The following is a 17502-nucleotide window of genomic DNA, read 5'->3' as shown; positions in this document are numbered from 1 at the left end:
CGGTAGTGACAAGACCAGGTCTCTTAAAATTGAGGTCTATGATTATATTTATAAACTTGATGAGTAAGATGTTGGGATGAAGGCATGACTTCTTTTTAAATACAGTTACCCTTTAATTATATGCAAATAACTGTATTTGGATACTTTTTTCATGGAGACATTAAAGATTGTGGAAAACATATGGAGGATTTTGGTGAAATATATCGCTAAAAAACAAATAAAATAAAATACTGTGAAAAACACAGTGGTGGAAACACACTAAAATTCTAACAACCAAAAAGTTTAATTTATTTTGACAGCTTTTATAGAATATGCTTTAGCTTCTTATTGAATACAATATTGTATTTTGTTAATGTGTTATGTAGAGGAAGGTCAAATCAGATTTTTAAATGTTCACAAATCTCTAGTTAATTTATAGCTATTAAATTTATCTGAATAAGTATGAGTGTAAGTTATACTCAAAATATACAATCTTATATACATAATTACAAAAATCATAGGCACAAACACATATGTAAATATATTTGCAGATATGTACACCAACACTGTATGTGCATAATAAACTCATATTTGTTTCCCTACATAGAATTATTACTAATTACACAGGAGGTTGAAAACACAAGCATGCCACAATCCAACATTGATATTATAGCAACACTTGTAATTTTGGTAGACTTTATCCCTTCCCTGGTTACATTGGCAGTAGCTAATTCTAAGACATTTTACTGGTAAAGTGAATATTCAAACTTATTCATGGTTTATTTTACAAAATATAAATAAAGTGGTAAAGTAATTTATAACATTATTATATACAGTTTCTTTAACAACATCCAGTATTTGTCTTAAAACACAAGAACATTTCCAGATATCTACATATCCCTGAGCTTCCAAATGGTTTCATGAGTGGGTTTTATTTAGTGTCTGATTAAGACAATTCACTAAGGCACTTCATATTATCCCAGCGGAGTTCAAAATGAAGTATTCTGTAAGTCTTAATATTAAGTGAATTTCATGTTTGCTGCTCTAAAACTTCTAAGTAGTCAGGTTCTGCGTGGAGATTAGCTTTAAGTTCAAAATATTCATTTTTGGTTTGCTCAACCAAAACCTTCCTTGGTCTGGTATACATAAGTGTTTCCATTAATTTTACTTCCTCACGGGTCCTTGGATAATGTGCCTCAATATCTGGTTGCAAATGTGCCATGCTTTTTCTTAAATATTCAGCAATCCCAAGTTGTTGTATTTCTCTTTCTTTTTCAATCAAGTTTCTATAAAGGTAACTTGCATCTTGGAAGGATAAAAATTCTGCTGTTGGATCACTGGCTCTTAATTTTACATTTGAATCACCTTGCTGTGAATTATTTTCCTTTTCTAACAGTCCTCTGCAAATTCTCTTTGGATCATTAAGTTCTGTATCTTCCTCTTTTTCTAAATGTTTTGGTGTGAATGGGGGTGTTTGATACACCTGAACAATTGGATTTGATATCCGATGTTCAGAAATAGTTGATGCTGGCCTTTCTGTGGTGTGGTGAGTTGTTTTATGGCCATACATACTGTACTGGATGTGGACAGGGTTTGCTTCTCTTATTTGTCCATTTTCCTGTTTCTTCTTGTAGCGTTGCCTCCTATGCAACACAAGAACAATTATTCCAGCAGAGCAAAGTACAGCTGTTATTAAAAGAATTAGAAGGCCGAGGATTAAAACGGAAAGGGGTATGTAATCAGACAGAGATTTTAGTAAATTGTCAACTTGATTTGCAGCTGTGAAAGGTGGAGTAAGATTGCTGAAACTTTCAGTAGGGAACACTGGATTATTTATTAATTCAGGGCATAAATCTTCTTTGTCCAGAGATTTCAATTCAATTTTTGCTAGCTCTCTAGGAGAATGACACAAAATCTCACTGACAACAAGTATTTTATGATTTTGGATCCAGTTTTTTAATCCAAGTATGTTGCATGTGCAATCCCATGGATTGTCTTGAATTTCAATTTGGGTCAGCAAACTCAGATCTTCTAAAACATTACTAACTGGGATGCTTACAAACTGGTTAGATTTAAGGTTTAGCTTTGTTAATGGGACCCCTGAAAACACATTCTCTGGTAATGTTTTCAGAAAATTGTTATTCAGGTAGAGGGCTTTCAATTTTGGCATTACGGAAAAAGTTCCAGGTATAATTTCCTTAATAGCATTGTATTCCAAATATAAGTACTCAATGGCAATAAGACCCATAAATATTCCAGGATTTAAACTTCTAAGATGGTTTCCATTCAAGTACATCTTCTGCAATTTAGTCAAGTTCTGAAAAGACAGTTCTTCAATTCTTTCAATTTGATTGTTGCCTAAATGAATCATTTCTAATGTTCCATACTCAGTAAAATCATTTTTATAAATTCTGTGAATAATATTGCCTGCCAAAATTAACTTTCTTGGATTTACAGGAGGCGGTTCGAGGTCAGACATACTTTCAATGTTCCGTTCTTGACAATGAATTAAAGTACCAGAGAAACCAGTGTTAGAACAATGGCATGGAATAGGACAGTAAATTCCAGGAGGTACAGTAGAAGCCTTTGGGAATACATAGGTTTCTTTAGTTGGAATCTTTGGAAGGAGAGTTAACTTTGTTGGTATCTGTCCATCACTAATGGAAGATGTACCTAACAATGATAACGGTACGGAGGGTTCCTCTAGGTCACTACTAGGAGTTGTAATGCAGAACATCTCTTTCTTCAATTTTCGCAGAATAGCACCTTTAAGCTCTAGAGGATTATAGCAAATAACATCACCTATTGAAGACTGTTGAGGCATATTTTCCAGCCAGATTTTTAGCTGTAATAATTCACAGTTGCAAATCCATTTATTGTCCTCCAACTGAAGTTCTAATATCCTTCCAATGTGCTCTAGAAATCCAACATAAGGAAGAGTTTGTAGTTGATTTCCTCTTAAGTCCAAATGAGTCAAAGGTACAAAGCGAAAAATATTTGCTGGCAAAAAGTTAATGGCATTATCATTTAGGATTAGAACTTTCAGTCTGTTAAGCTTGCTGAATGTATTTGCTTCAATGGTAGTAATAAAGTTATTATCTGCTTGGAGGAATTCCAGATTCTCAAGTCCAAGAAAAGTATTTTCTCTGAGTGTCTCAAGTGAGTTGTGATTAATATGAAGTTTCTTCAGCATGCGTAGATCATTAAATGCTCCTGGTTCAATCTCCACAATGTTATTAAATCCAAGGTGTAAAGAAATTAAATTGCTGAATTCCAAAAACTCATTTAAATGTAACTTATACAAACCATTGTTTAAAAGGTTAAGCTCTAGATATGGAGACTGGGGTACTTTGATTTCTGATAATTGTGTAATGCCTTTCTCTTCACAGTTCACAAATAAGGAACCATCCTTTTCATCACACAAACACAAATCTTCACATGATTTCATCAGTGTAGTATCAAATGTAGTACATGTTGCTGAGGCACTCAGAAGTAGAAAAACCAGGACTGCTGAGATCATGATGTTCACGATAATTCTTTCTGAAGATAAAAACAAATAGTTTAATAACAAACAACTGCAAAAATGTTACCTAATAAAATGCAAAAATTGAAAATGTGTGACTATACAGCACAATATACAGTAGATATGAATTAAAAAAATTATATAGCAAAACTGTAAACTATGAAAACACATTAGATTAAAATTAGTATTATAACATTTTTCACAGAAAAATTTGGTAGACTCACTATGTCAAAGAAAATTGCGAAAAAATAAAAAACGGCTTATTCCAGTACCAGTTGTTAGCTTTAACTTTCTTTACCATTTTTCCTAGGCAAACACACATTTATGCAAGGTTTTTTTGGTAGAAAATATACAAATTTGTATCATCTCAACAACCAAGAACAGATTTCCTGAATACCTGAGGAAATATTAAAACTCTTTAAAAATATGTACCATGCAAATAGCATGCACACAAGCGTGCACACACACACACACACACACACACACACAAACACTATATATGTACTTACATTTCTGTTTTAAAGATTTTGTGATTTTGTCAGGCTGTATATACAGCAAAGTTTTTTTGTTTTAGAGAGGAATTAAAACACCTGCCAGTTTCTATTTTTGTCTGTGCCTATTAGGGAGATTTTCTATTTGTTTTGTTTTGGGATTCCCTTAATTTGCAGGGATTTCCTCTCACTTCCTATTTTGGCTATGGGACAGGAAGGTAAGGGAATTCTCCCCAATGGGAGCAAAAATAAAGTGAATATGAAAAAAAAAATGGCCAATAGTTCTACTTTTATTGATGAATTTTTAAGTAAGCTTTCTTGAGTGGTCTTGAGTGGGCAGGCTTTCTTGAATGGTTTTGGACTTTTGCTTGTTAAATAATTCTAAACAATACAGCACTGGATTTTCACCTCGTCCTAAAGCAAACCTGTGCTTTGTCCATGCTGGATAAAGTTTCTTTAATGCTCCAGAAGCACATACATGCATTCCCTTTACTCATTTGCATCTTCTTTTAGCTGTTGGGTGCAAATAAATCACCCAGTACATTTGGGTAGGGATGAGAATGTGACTTACTTCCAACTCCTGATCTGAGCCCTGTGTAAGATCCAAATAGAGTGGTTTCCTTTCTGTTCTCCTTGTAGATGAATGGACAGTGAGGAGCAAGGGGAAGGATGTGTGATACTAGGTAGGGGGTACTTTAACTCCATGATTTCTGACTACAGTGGCTCCAGGGCCAACACATACTCTTTTATGAAGGAGTGGGGATGAACTTGGGGTTGAACATGAGGTTGTGATAAACACCAAACAAGTTGTTCACAGTTCAGGAAAAGAAGAAAATGAATGTGGTAAATCTCCACTAAATTACTTGTAACCCCCAAACATTTTATATAGAGTGTATATGTATCTATATATATATAGATATCTATATATATAAACACTTTTTTTTTCTTAGCAAAGATCCTAGATAATGAAATAGCGTTCGTTGCAATTTTTCATGCCGCATAGTATTTTAGTTTTAGTTTTTCAAACACAATTTTTTTTTAAATACACTTTAGCAAATTAAAAAAAACAAACTAACAATACATACCCCAATGTTTTGTAAAATATGAAATAGGATGTTACATCACGTAAATAGATACTGTAGCTAACATGTCACGCCTTAAAATTGCATGCTTGTGGAATAGCAACAAATTATGGTACTTAAAAGTCTCCATAGGCGACACTTTAAAAAAATTTACAGGTTACCTGTTTAGAGTCTCGGGGGAAGGGGAGGTCTAGCACTAGAATTATTGCTCTTGCTCTAAAGTTCATGGCGATACCTTACATCTGTTCTGGGAACACCATTTACATACGAGTGCGTGATTTACGTATTCGTTCACTTCAAGCATGGAGGGATGGGGGTGTTTTACATTTTTTTCCTATTTATTTGTTTATTTTCACACTGTCCTTTTTTACCACTTGCAAACCCTGCTATAGCCGAATGACAGCTACAGCACAGTTTTCCAGTTCTGGGAGGGCGTCATATGAGGTCCTCCTAGAACATGCCTTCCCGCATGCTCCCAGAGGTGTGCACCCGGCGCTGTCTTTGATCGCTGTGTTCTACGGACTCAGCTGATCACCCGATGAGGTAAAAGGCCAATCACAGCGGCCAATCATCTGCTGTGTCCAATGACACAGCAGATCACCGAGTAAATACAGTTGCCAGTTATCGGCTGCACTTTCCTCACGCTGTCACAGCATGAGGAAAGTACTGCCGATAACCGGCAACTGTCACAGAGGGCATCTGCACTGATCATCAGGGCACTGATGATCAGTGCCCTGATGGTCAGTGCCCAGCAGTGCCACCCACCAGTGGCCAACAGTGCCTCCCACCAGTACCGAGCAGTGCCACCCATCAGTGCCCTGCAGTGCCACCCATTAGGTCCAAGCAGTGCCGCCAGTCAGTGCCATCAGTCTGGGCAACCAGTCAGTGCCGCCAGTCAGCACCACCCATCAGTGTCACACATCAGTGTTGCACGTCAGTGCCGCCTATCAGTGCCCATCACTGCTGCATACCAGTGCAGCATCATCAGTGCCTCCTCATCAATGCCCACCAGTGCCACCTCATCAGTGCAGCCTATCAATGCCCATCAGTGCTGCCTGTCCATGTCACCTCATCAGTGCCCATCAGTGTCCATCAGTACTGCCTATCCATGTCACTTCAACAGTGTCCATCAGTACTGCCTATCAGTGCAGCCTCATCAACGCACATCAATGAAGGAGAAAAATTACCTGTTTGCAAAATGTTATAATAGAAACAAAGAAAAACTTTTTTTTTGCCCTTTTTTTGTTTATAGTGCAAAAAATAAAATACCCTATGGCAATCAAATACCACGAAAAGAAAACTCTATTTGTGTAAAAAAAATGATAGAAAAGTTCACATGGGTACAATGTTGCATGATTGCGCAATTTTCATTCAAAGTGTGAGAGCGCTGCAAGATGAAAATTGGCCTGGGAACAAAGGGGGTAAAAGTACCCGGTGAGCAAGTGGTAAGTTAAATTATTTTTTAATCACTTTAATTCCTATTACAAGAAATGTAAACATCCCGTGAAATAAAAATAGGCATAACAGGTCCTCTTTAAGGAGAGATCTGGAGTAAAAAAACCCCAAATTTCTCCTTTACCTTTATAAGCAAAATATAAAAAAAATGTTTTTTAACTTTTGCTTTAAAAAAGAAAAAAAATGTTTACATCTGCTGCTGACCGTATGTGACATCATGATGTCACTCCAGTCCCCATCATGATAGAGGCGATGAGTGACTATAGAGTCTCTCATCCCCTCTATCTTCAGCTGGCTACACCACCACACAGTCAGTGAGTGGGCTGATTTCTTTAGCCATAACACGCTAAACCACCTGAAAACCGCAAAGTTTATATATCTGCTGACTGGATGTGACATCATGACATCACTCCACTCTTCCATCATGATGAGAGACCATAGAGTCTCTCATCGCCTCCTTCTTCAGCTGGCCACGCCATCAAATCGCTTCTCTGGTGCACTGGTTTTAATGGTAATCCCGAGAAACACCTAGAAGCAGCGAGCTGGCTGATTTCTTTAGCCATAACCCCTAGAAACCGCAAAGTTTATATACGTATTGTGGTCTTCAAGTGGATGTATAAAGCCATTCACACCTCTGCCTCTGTTCATTACTCCCAAAACCTATTGTTCTCTAGCTTCCTCTTCGCCTCCTCCCATGCTAGACTCCAAGACATCTCTAGAGCTTCTCCCATCCTCTGAAATGACCTACCACAATCTCCTACTCTGTCCACTTTTAGGCAATCCCTGAGAACGCATATTTTCAGGGAAGTTTACCCCAGCTCTGCCTAAAAATTTAACTTTTATCTTTTCCATCAACTCATCTACCACAGTTATTGTATGTGTCATTTCCCCTTCTCTTTTAGATTGTAATTTCTCCTGACCTCCTAACCATCTTATTTTGCATTGTATTGCAACTGTGCCGTCTCCCTTTATTTTACAAAGCATTGCTTAAACTGTTGGTGATAAATAATAATAACCTGAAAATGAAAAAATGCACCACAGGGAAGAGGTGCTGCAAAAGAACTAGCGTTTCAGATAGTGGCAGAATCCTATCTTATGCATAAGGTGCCCAAAATCTTCAAGTCTCTGAAAGGAGGAGAAGTGGTGGGTGTTGCTGCCAATGCAATGCTTTATGTAATTTTTCTAACCACAGAGGACAGGCTCAGCTGCAGGCAACAGTCATGGGCAGTGACTAAATGATTGCAGACTATTTGAGGTCCAGGTCTCATGCACACATCTTTTAAAGTGTGGACAGCATTGACTGTTGGGTGCCCAGGTTGGACCACTTTACAGAGCTTGCAAAATGTCTTGCCCTGTGGCCAGTTTGCTTTCTGAGAGGGCTTTCATTGCAGCATAGGATTTTGCGACAGAGAGATAGTCCCCATGACACTGTAGACCAGCTAAGTTTTATGAAAATGGACCAGTCATGGATAAGCAATTGCAGCCTACTTCAGTGCTATGGCAGTCAAATCATTTGTGGCCATTTGTGTGCAATGATGTCACCACTATCCCTGTCCCTCCTTCTGCCGATGACAACTCAGATGATTGGACTATTAGATTAGCTCATTTGTTTTTGCCTTCCATCATCAGGCATTGTGGAGGTACATTGTGGGACTTTCTTAATAAAGAACTTGTCTAAAACTGTCTCTGTGTGCTATTTACACAGTATCAGGGGTTGGGTGCCTCCTTATTGTTAAGGGGAGCTTCCATATTCCAAAAAGCCTCCTGCTAGCAGACTCCCATAGTTATCAGACAAGGGTTTTAAGGAAGAGGCCTTTGTCTTCATCAACAAGGTGCCCTCCCCCCCATGTTGAAGGCATGTGACCTCATATTGTTCAGAAGGGAGGGAACATGCTTTTCCCCCCCTTAAATGATCTACCAAGCTGCATGCTCATATGAGTGTCTGGTATGAAATTGGGGGGCACAAGCTTTTTTTTCTGGATTTTTGTGTAACATTCTCCCTTAAAAACCAAACCAAAACCCTAGGGTCTGATATAGAAATTAGGGAAGGGTGCACAGTATTTGTGTGTTTTTGGTGGTTTCCCGTAAAATTCATACTAGACATGAAGGGTCTGGTATAAATATTGGGGAACCCTCACACCCAATTTTTTTGAGTGGGGATCTCCCTTTAACATCTATATAAGACCCTCATCAAGGCTAATGACCTGATACAGGTGGAGTTATTTCCTTGGCCATGTAAACAAAGATGTTTGGGGTAATTTAGAAAAACTGCATGAGGGTTCCCCAATAACTCATACCAGGCTCTTCAGGTATTTGCCATTTTATACTGTAGCTATCTCCAGCTCCTTTGTTTCAGTGACCAGGGATTCTCTTCATCTATACCAGACTCTTATCCTAGATGAGGGTCTGATATAGATCGTAAACAGGGACCACATTAAACTGTAAGATTTCAAAATGTTATTAAAATTCACACAAGGCATAAATAAATAAGACCTAAACTCTGCTTAGGATCAAAGAGGCATACCGATGTCTCTCACCAACCAGTCCTGAGGGATGCGTACTGTAACTCTTATACAGCTTCCCTCTCCATGCAGTGCTTTCAGTCCCTGGCCAGTACATGTTTTACACACTCTTCTCTAATGCATTTCATCACTGAAAACAATTGATTTTACCCACATCCTCTTCTAGGGGGTTATCCTTTATTTAACTATTTTATTCATAGTACAGTATTTTTTTAATGTAATGGTGAATATGCATACTGTATAATCATAACACTCTGATACCTTGCTCTGAAAAATTCCTTTTTATATCTCATTGGTAGTACATACAGTATACAAATTATTCAAAATGTACATATAAATAATAATCATATATACCAGAATATATCTATACTGTATATTAAAAAATGAAAAATATATATTAAAGATACATAAGACATATTATCTCAAATGAATATAATACAAATTAATATTACTAAAACAATTAAATACAAAAACCTGTTATGCTCTTAATCCTGTTACAAATCTACCTGTTGCTAGTAAAGCAATTCATGTCTAAAGCTATTATATAAAATGCATGTTTTACAAGACTCAGGTGTATGACTAAAACACATGTAATACTCCCAAGATGGTGGATTCCTTTATCCCCCTGGATGAATACAAAAATGCAGAAAAAATACAGCAATGTATGAATTAATAAAACCCTTTATTAATAACCAACAAAATTATAAAGTCCTCACACAATCTCCTTACATATTTATCCTAATGAGAACAATGGACCAGTGCCTAGGACAGCAGGGTAAGAAGGAGTTGTGCCAAGCCATTGGTTCCTGCTGCTGTCAATAAAATGCAGTGAGGAGGAAGTGGTGGGAGGGTTTAAACCCTGCTGTGTGTGTCTATGGCTTGCAATGGGGTCACGTGAAGAAAGGGAGGAGCCAAGATCGACAGAAGGGGATCCGAGAAGAAGAGGTTCGGGACCACTCTGTGCAAAACCATTGCATAGAGCAGGTTTCTATACTGTGTTTATTATTTTAATAAAAATAAATTTTTACTTTTAGTGTCACTTTAAGCTAATTACAATCAAAGATCTCAAGAACTAGCAGTCCTCCAAGACAATACCAATGACTCAGTGTACCTCAACTTCTGACTTGAGCAACAGATACTGAGGCTGGTAGAAACTCTAGACTTTACTTTTAAAAATTATCACCAATATCAATGGTGACCATTGAAATTGAACTTTGATTTTAGGTGTTTACAGCTTCTTTTGGTTCTAACAGAAAAACCTGACCACCCTCTCCTCCAACTCAATTGGCCATCAAAGTTCATAATAACATGTCATCTCTTGCCTTCATTGCCCTGGACTAAAGTAGATGTCTTCTGCATCTTATTGGGAATTCAATAGAGGTTAGGCAACAGAGAATACTGATTTAAATGATGAAGCCAAACTTGGATTTGTTTATTTTATATCTCTACTGTGCATTTCCAAATATGTGATCCTAGTATTTTCATATTATGATAATTAATGGCATGCCTCTGAGTATTATGTCAGCTTAAGCCTGGCACAAATGTACTAAATGGTGGCCAGTTCAGCAGGAATGATCGGCTTCTGTTGGGCAGTTGAGCAAAGAAAACTAAAACAAAATGAATGTGTATATTCTGCTTTACCATGAAAAAAACTACATTTTAAAAACAAGAGCTCTTTTAGAATGTTTTTTTAAAGGACATCTTTGATAAAGAGGATCTCTACACAGATGTGGTGAGTATTGTTTGTGTGAGAGTTCACAAAATAGGAATAGAAAGGGGAGTCAGGGTAGGAAGGACTTGGCTGCACCAAAAACTAAAAGCACTGATTGTCCTATGCTGAAATCTAACAAACCTATGGATGTGAGGATGTTATAAGTATCTATATTTTAATGCATATTTTAATGGAATAAAGTGCTACAGTTTCATTAGCATATTTTGAAACTCTAATATTTCACATTTCATTCCGAATGTAAAATACATTAAATATGCTTTAAAAATACCCTGAATTCATTGTGTTATCATTTTTATAACCACAGAAAACCTTTAGTGAAAGCAGGAAGTCTTCCAAGAAAATGTACTATACCTCTACACAATTACACATCATGCCCTTTCTAAAACTAAACATATGGCCAACTACCATGTGACATCTGAAACCAGATAAGATCAGACACATTTCAATGCAGTCTGTCTAATGCCCTCACACTGTTTCTGAGGTTTTAAATGAAATGCTCTCATGTGGAGGTGACAGGAAAAGAGAACAGAATTTATCATTACAATACTCTTCTGTAAGTCACACACGGGGTGCATAGTTTTATCAGGTCTTGTTAAAGCTAACCTTTATTGCCTGTAAAAACTAAAATACATCAAATACCATGTTATCAATGTAAATTGTTTGATCATTCCTAGCTTGCAATGTACGGTACATTTCATTGCAAGGATTACAAAGGATATATAATCTTCTTCTCTATTGCTAAATTTGGTATGAATTTCTACTACTAGACACCCAAAAAAACCTCAAGCTTAGAAAAGAGCAAAAAATTTCCTTTCAGTAAAAATAGGCTTATGATAAGATAACTTTCATTTTTACTTTGTTTTCATAAGGTTTAACTACAAATGTCATGACTATCTATTTTTGGTGCTCAGTTAATACAAAACACCCATTGCAGGAGACTAACTAAAACTTGATGAGAATGAGAATATAAACAAATGTCAAAGCTCCACATATGCAAGCACAGATGTGGTCGTCTTTCATGTACTGTTTTACTTTGATTGAATAAAGATACTAAATTTAATTTCTAATGTAAGTAAAGGTCAACTTTATGCACACACATTGGCAGGGAAATGAGGTCTGCTACTTAATCTGTAATTATACACAGTAAATGACAGTTGGAGGTCTCCTCCAGACTGGAATGGAGATTCTAAAGGATGCAGCATATCACACTGGCCAGTAGGGCTCAGATGTAAATGCTATCCAATGCAGCAGAGAAACTCTCTATTAACACTCCCTGTTAGTGCGTTCCAGCTTTCTACTCACATCTAGTTTCTCTATTTCACAAGCATACAGATTACAGGATGTCATGGTTTCCTATATTTTAAGTGAGTCTTCTGACTTCTCATAGTATCTCTTACTTACCTTTATAGGTTACTCAATTTTCCCATAAATGTTCAGAGGTGTCAAGAAGAGGGAATCGAAATATGATCAAAGTATGTAATTATTTAAAACGGAACTAAACTTTAACAGTTTCTCAAAATGGTTACATTCAAGGTAAGTCCCTAATTTTGTCAACCAAACTGTTAAGTCATCAAATGGTTGTTGTCATAATTGATCACATGTGTAGCACCATGACAGCTGCAGATCAAACAGAGGCTCAATGGCAGCTTCTGTCGGTGAACAGGATTTGAGGGTTCAGTTCCTCTTTAAGCTTGGCCCAGCCCCTCCCCCTTACCCTGCTCTCCTAGGCACTGGTCCATTGTTGTCATTACGTTAAATACAGCCTTAAATATTACTATCTAGAACTAGTAAACAGTACAGCAGGAAGGGGAAGGCCACCCAACTGGGAATGTACAAATGCAGTGGAGTTAGCAATGAGTAGGTCCAAACTGAAGACAACGCTTCTCAAGGAGGGTGGAATGCAGCCTGGCCACTCCAACCCAAAGTGGAGCATTTTGAAGATGAGGAAGCAGTCCCTAAGCTTTCCCTACTCCTCTGGAACCTCTCCCTGATGGTAGTGCTGTCCCTGACCAAAACTCGGGGGCAGGAACTTAAAAAGACTCTGCCTGACCCAAGATGTCCACCGGGGTCACCTATATCCAGCATAGACAATCAAAATGCTGCCCAAGGGGACTGAAGGAATCATAGAGAAACCCAGTTTCTGTTGGCTTCCTCCTCTAGCTGCATTTCGGTTCTGGACAAGTGCCACCTGCAGTGGAGAATGTAGACTGCTCCTGCCTACATATAATAAACATATTTTGTTCAACAAAGAAATTAATAGACAAAATAAAAAAATAGACAAGACACAATAGGAATATAAGGTAGTTCAGCTTTCATTTAAAATTCAACAAAATATCCAGTGCATTAGTGTAAACAAATATCATAATTGCATAATTAGAGTTAGAATAGAAACATTTTGTCTAGTGGTTTTATCAATCAAGTGTTATTCTTTCATGTTCCACTCATATATTATTTCATATTACACTTATTTTATTTAATGGTCTGCTCATATACTTTATACAATGTACTTTTTTGAAATGAACATAATTAAAAAGTTGAAATTGATAGCATCAAGGATGCCTTTGAGGTTATAACAAAAGTATGAGTTTTGAAAGCAAGGGGTTCATTTAAAGGGGGTGTGGCCTAGACAGGCAATGTGAGCGGACATGTTTCACGGAACTTCCGACTCTGATCGACATGGATCCTGATACCAGCACTCTAACCCACTGTTACTCACCCAGGCTGCTTCTTACGGGCTCCAAGACTCTGCTGACTTGTCCCTCTTGCTGTGCCCCCACAAGATGACTCATAAAAATAGAGAAGACACCGTGGCTCTCGAGACTCAATATGGCACCCAACCCCCGCTACTGCAGCACACACCATGAGGCGCCACAGACAAGCCCGAAGATGCAGTGAGTAAAACTTCTAAATCAAACTGTTCCACGGGCACAGACCGCCCCAGGGATATGCTATTTTACAAACAAAACTGATGAAAGTGCACAGTTAGGAGGCACAGGGGGACTTGGATGCCATGTTCATTGCTGCACAGGCCTTGCCTGTGCCATGGGGGGGCTTTCCTGACTCAGAGCTTGACACAAAGCAGGAACAGGAGGTGGGGGGTGCAGCTGGGCTGGATGAAGTGGAAGTAAATGCTCCCCAGCTGTGCATAGCTGCACTGCCTCAAAGCTGTGCATAGTTGCACTGCCTCTGTGCAGTCCATACAAGGTCAAGTAGGGGGGTTGAGGACTGAAGTTTCCCTACTGAGACAGGATCTATAGAAGATCTGTGAATGCATCACAGCTGTGGAAAGCAGGGTCGGCAACATTAAAGACAAACTGCCACCCCTGGTTCAGGAGTCCTGTGCCACTTCACAGTTAGCTAAAGCTAATAACCTGCGAAATTAAGATTTTGAGAATCTCCTCAATAATATCTGAATAGTTGGCCTACCAGAACACTTTGAAGGCAAAGACCCGACTGAATTTATTAAGCAATGCTATTACAACTATTTGGCTTGCAAGAGAGTGCCAAGATATTTGCTACAATGGTGCTAAAGTATCCTACTACCCTGGCTACTCAGCTGAGGTGCAACGGTAACGTGCCACCTTCTCAGATGTCAAGAAATGGCTTCAACATCTACACTTCTCTTATGCAATGCTGTACTCAGCCTGGCTGTGAATAACTGACTTTGGGCAGACCTATTTTTTGTCTGGTTAGACACTAATGAACCATCACTGTGAGCTCCTCCCTCTCAGTTAACATCGAAACTGACAGTGGAAGATAAATCCTTTTGACTTATGAAACTTGAAGCTGTTTACACCAAGGATGACTGGCAAATACTTTAACCCTCTAACATCCTTTCTGTTATCTCTTTGCTGTGCTATTGTTCTCTGTATATTTAAATATATATATTGGCTACATCTTTTTCTGTAAATATTTTTATTGCACCCTTTTGACCTTTTAGTAATAAATCTTACTTTCTGAAAGTGTTGAACTGTTTCTAAAAGCTCTTTAATGCAAATTACGAATTCCTGCCGCTGAAGAGCGCTACTGTGTGTGTTTAACCCTCTGTATAATCTGCCTGCAGTATCAGTGGTATACAGACAATTATTTCAACCATCAGAGTGTTATTGCTGATATTGCCGAGTTTTCTCTTTTTCTGTACAAAAAGGAGGTGGTGTCAGTGTGAAGGGTTAATTGCGTAATTAACCTGACCTAGTAACAATCACGCTCAGGCTGCCGCCGGTACATCGATTGTGGTCCATTAGCTGGAAAATCATTGTGCAGGGTGCAGTTGGGCGTGGAATTGTTACGCACGTCACATCTCGGTTTTAGATTGGCTAGTCCTTCGGTCACGAGTTTGGTGTGAAGGGCTGGGATCTGACGTCGCGATCGTCACAGGTAGTGTTTTTTTTCCATAGATCAATGTAAATTCATGTGAATGCAAATAGTACAAAGTGCAATCTTACTAAAACCTACCAACTCTCCACCATCCTTGCCTTTTTTAAAGCCGAAACACATCATTTTTTAACCTGTATCCCCTGTCCCCTCACCTAAAGCACCCTTATCACAATTTTTGATAAATGCTGTTTTACATACCCTTTTTTCCTTCCTCTTTTCTTCTGGAGACATCAGTGGAGATCCTTTATTTTAGATAGCGTGACACCCATGTAATTACATGTGAAAGCAAAACTGTCCAGGTGTCAAGTGAGTCCACAGAGGACATTATTATTATGGTCTGGGCTCACAACAAATGGGTTGGATGATGCTGGACATCAATTCAGAAGAGAATCAAATTAGAGAGTGGTGAGGCTTGGAATGAGACAGCACTGAGCAGGAGGTGAGTGTTCCAGCCAGGACTGCTTTTTGTATTTTACACAGGTGTGTAAACTATTTCGAAAAACATTTTTAAGACATAGAGTTGAGCTTTAGGTTCAAGTAAACCTGCCAGGAAAAAAATATTTTGAATGCCCTTGATGAATATTTTCTACAATTTTTAGTTGTCTGATTTTCTACAATTTTTAGTTGTCTGGCCATTATTCTGACTAATTTCAATGGTTTCTGAGTCGCTGACCTAGAACAGGTGTATAGATTAGAACAGTTAGGGCAAAGTCAGAAGTCCATGCATGTATATTTGTTTCCAGTCACTGATTCATAGTATTGAAACGAGGTTCAGCATTGGAGATAAGCATTTTAAGAGTAGCAGGACAACAGTGGTAGCTTCTATGTTTCTGTTATGACAAGTTCAGTTTATATCTTCAGCAACAAGATACAAATAGAGCATTCACAATGAAATTCAAAAGTTTGATGGACAGCTGACATTTTTCAGGCTCTGAGACCAACAACTGAAAACAAAACATAAACCCAGAATTCTGTGATATTATTATAGAACTATAATGTATTGGATTAAACTAATACTAAGGACAAGATTGTGTGCAGTTTCTAGATATCTAGTTTGTATGTTTAAGCTTTAAACATAATCCACACAGCTAATATCTCTCTGCTTCACAATGTGGCAAGTGTCTTCCTCTTCATTCATCAAGGGGAATTGTGTGCGCTACATATGACGAGTGTCCCAGTTACAGTGAAGAGCAAGGCATCAATCACATTTACCTTTTATCATAGTTGAAGAAATTGGTTGTAGACATTAAAGTATTGGAGCTGCCATTCTGAAAATGTTGCCAGGCTGTTTCTAGCTTCAATACATTAAAATCACTGACCTGTAGCAAGCATGGCATATTTAGGTGTCAGAAAAGTGTTAAAATTGCTTATCTATATGTTTTCTCAAGGTCAGCGAATTAGAAAGCACTAAACCAAAGCATTAACATGACAGCCAGGAATCCAACATTCTCATAAAGAGAGGTCAGCAATGACAGCCTATTCTCCAATGCCAGGCATATTTTTTAGCAAATATGTCCCATTTGTTGCAAGCACCACTTATGATGCTTGATAATTATTTTTATTTATTTATTTATTTCTTCATTTATTTTTGTGAATGCAGGTGAACATACACCAAAGTATTCCAAATATAAATATAATATTAAGGTTGTTTTAGTATTAGCTGACCACTGTGCTATTTGATAATAGAGTTTTATTATCCAAATCAACATAGACAAGAATAATGCTTTCTAGCTAGTAGTGATACCACAAGTCCCAGCACACAATGCCACCAGATCCTTAAAGTGTACCTATACCCAAAAACAATTCCTTCAGTAAATAAGGTCAATAGGAAAAATACAGCAGTTGGACTGTGCATGGACAATTCAACTGAATCCAGTATATATGATGAACTTTGGTTTTACAAAGCCACAATGGGCAACAGGAGCTCTGGTTAGTGAGTAATTAGTGACGATGACCATAAGCTGGTCTAAAAACTTCAAACAAGGCTCCCAATTGTATGTTTGGCTTCCAATTATCCAAATTGCTTGCAATCTTCTACAGAATGATAATAAGAAAGTAATGTGGCTAGGCATGCTCAATTTTACAAAGTAAGATTTTGCATTACAAAATCTCCCTGTAAACGAAGGCAGGCCATACAGTATATTATGGATTATGTTACTTTGTTTCCTTTCACCATGGGTGAAAGGGAAGAAAATTGCTCAAATACTCAATCAGCACAGTTAGTGCTGATGGGGAAATCCCTTTTGCAGTGCTATTGTCTTCTAGTCCTGCCAGCAGAACAGAATGATTAGTGTTGTCGGCTATTGCCAGTGACGCTAATCATTCTGGAAAAACCAAACAT

At 37.9% G+C, this 17502-nt stretch overlaps 1 protein-coding gene across 1 annotated transcript in view; it reads right to left on the bottom strand.

Annotated features, from left to right (window-relative positions):
* Positions 1 to 259: 259 nt before the first annotated feature.
* Positions 260 to 17502, bottom strand: part of SLITRK6 (SLIT and NTRK like family member 6) — a 48101-nt gene continuing 30858 nt past the window's right edge. The window contains exon 2 of the mRNA XM_089680469.1: positions 260 to 3519. Within this exon, the coding sequence (XP_089536595.1) occupies positions 1010 to 3499 (2490 nt within the window). The 5' untranslated portion in view covers positions 3500 to 3519 and the 3' untranslated portion in view covers positions 260 to 1009. The remainder of the gene's footprint in view (positions 3520 to 17502) is intronic.

Source organism: Staurois parvus, unplaced genomic scaffold (genome assembly GCF_062004578.1).
Source record: "Staurois parvus isolate SC_StPar_1 unplaced genomic scaffold, SC_StPar_1.0 ptg000243l, whole genome shotgun sequence".
Classification (NCBI taxonomy): domain Eukaryota; kingdom Metazoa; phylum Chordata; class Amphibia; order Anura; family Ranidae; genus Staurois; species Staurois parvus.
The sequence above is the reverse complement of the archived record's forward strand: the minus strand, read 5'-3'. Positions and strand labels throughout refer to the sequence as shown.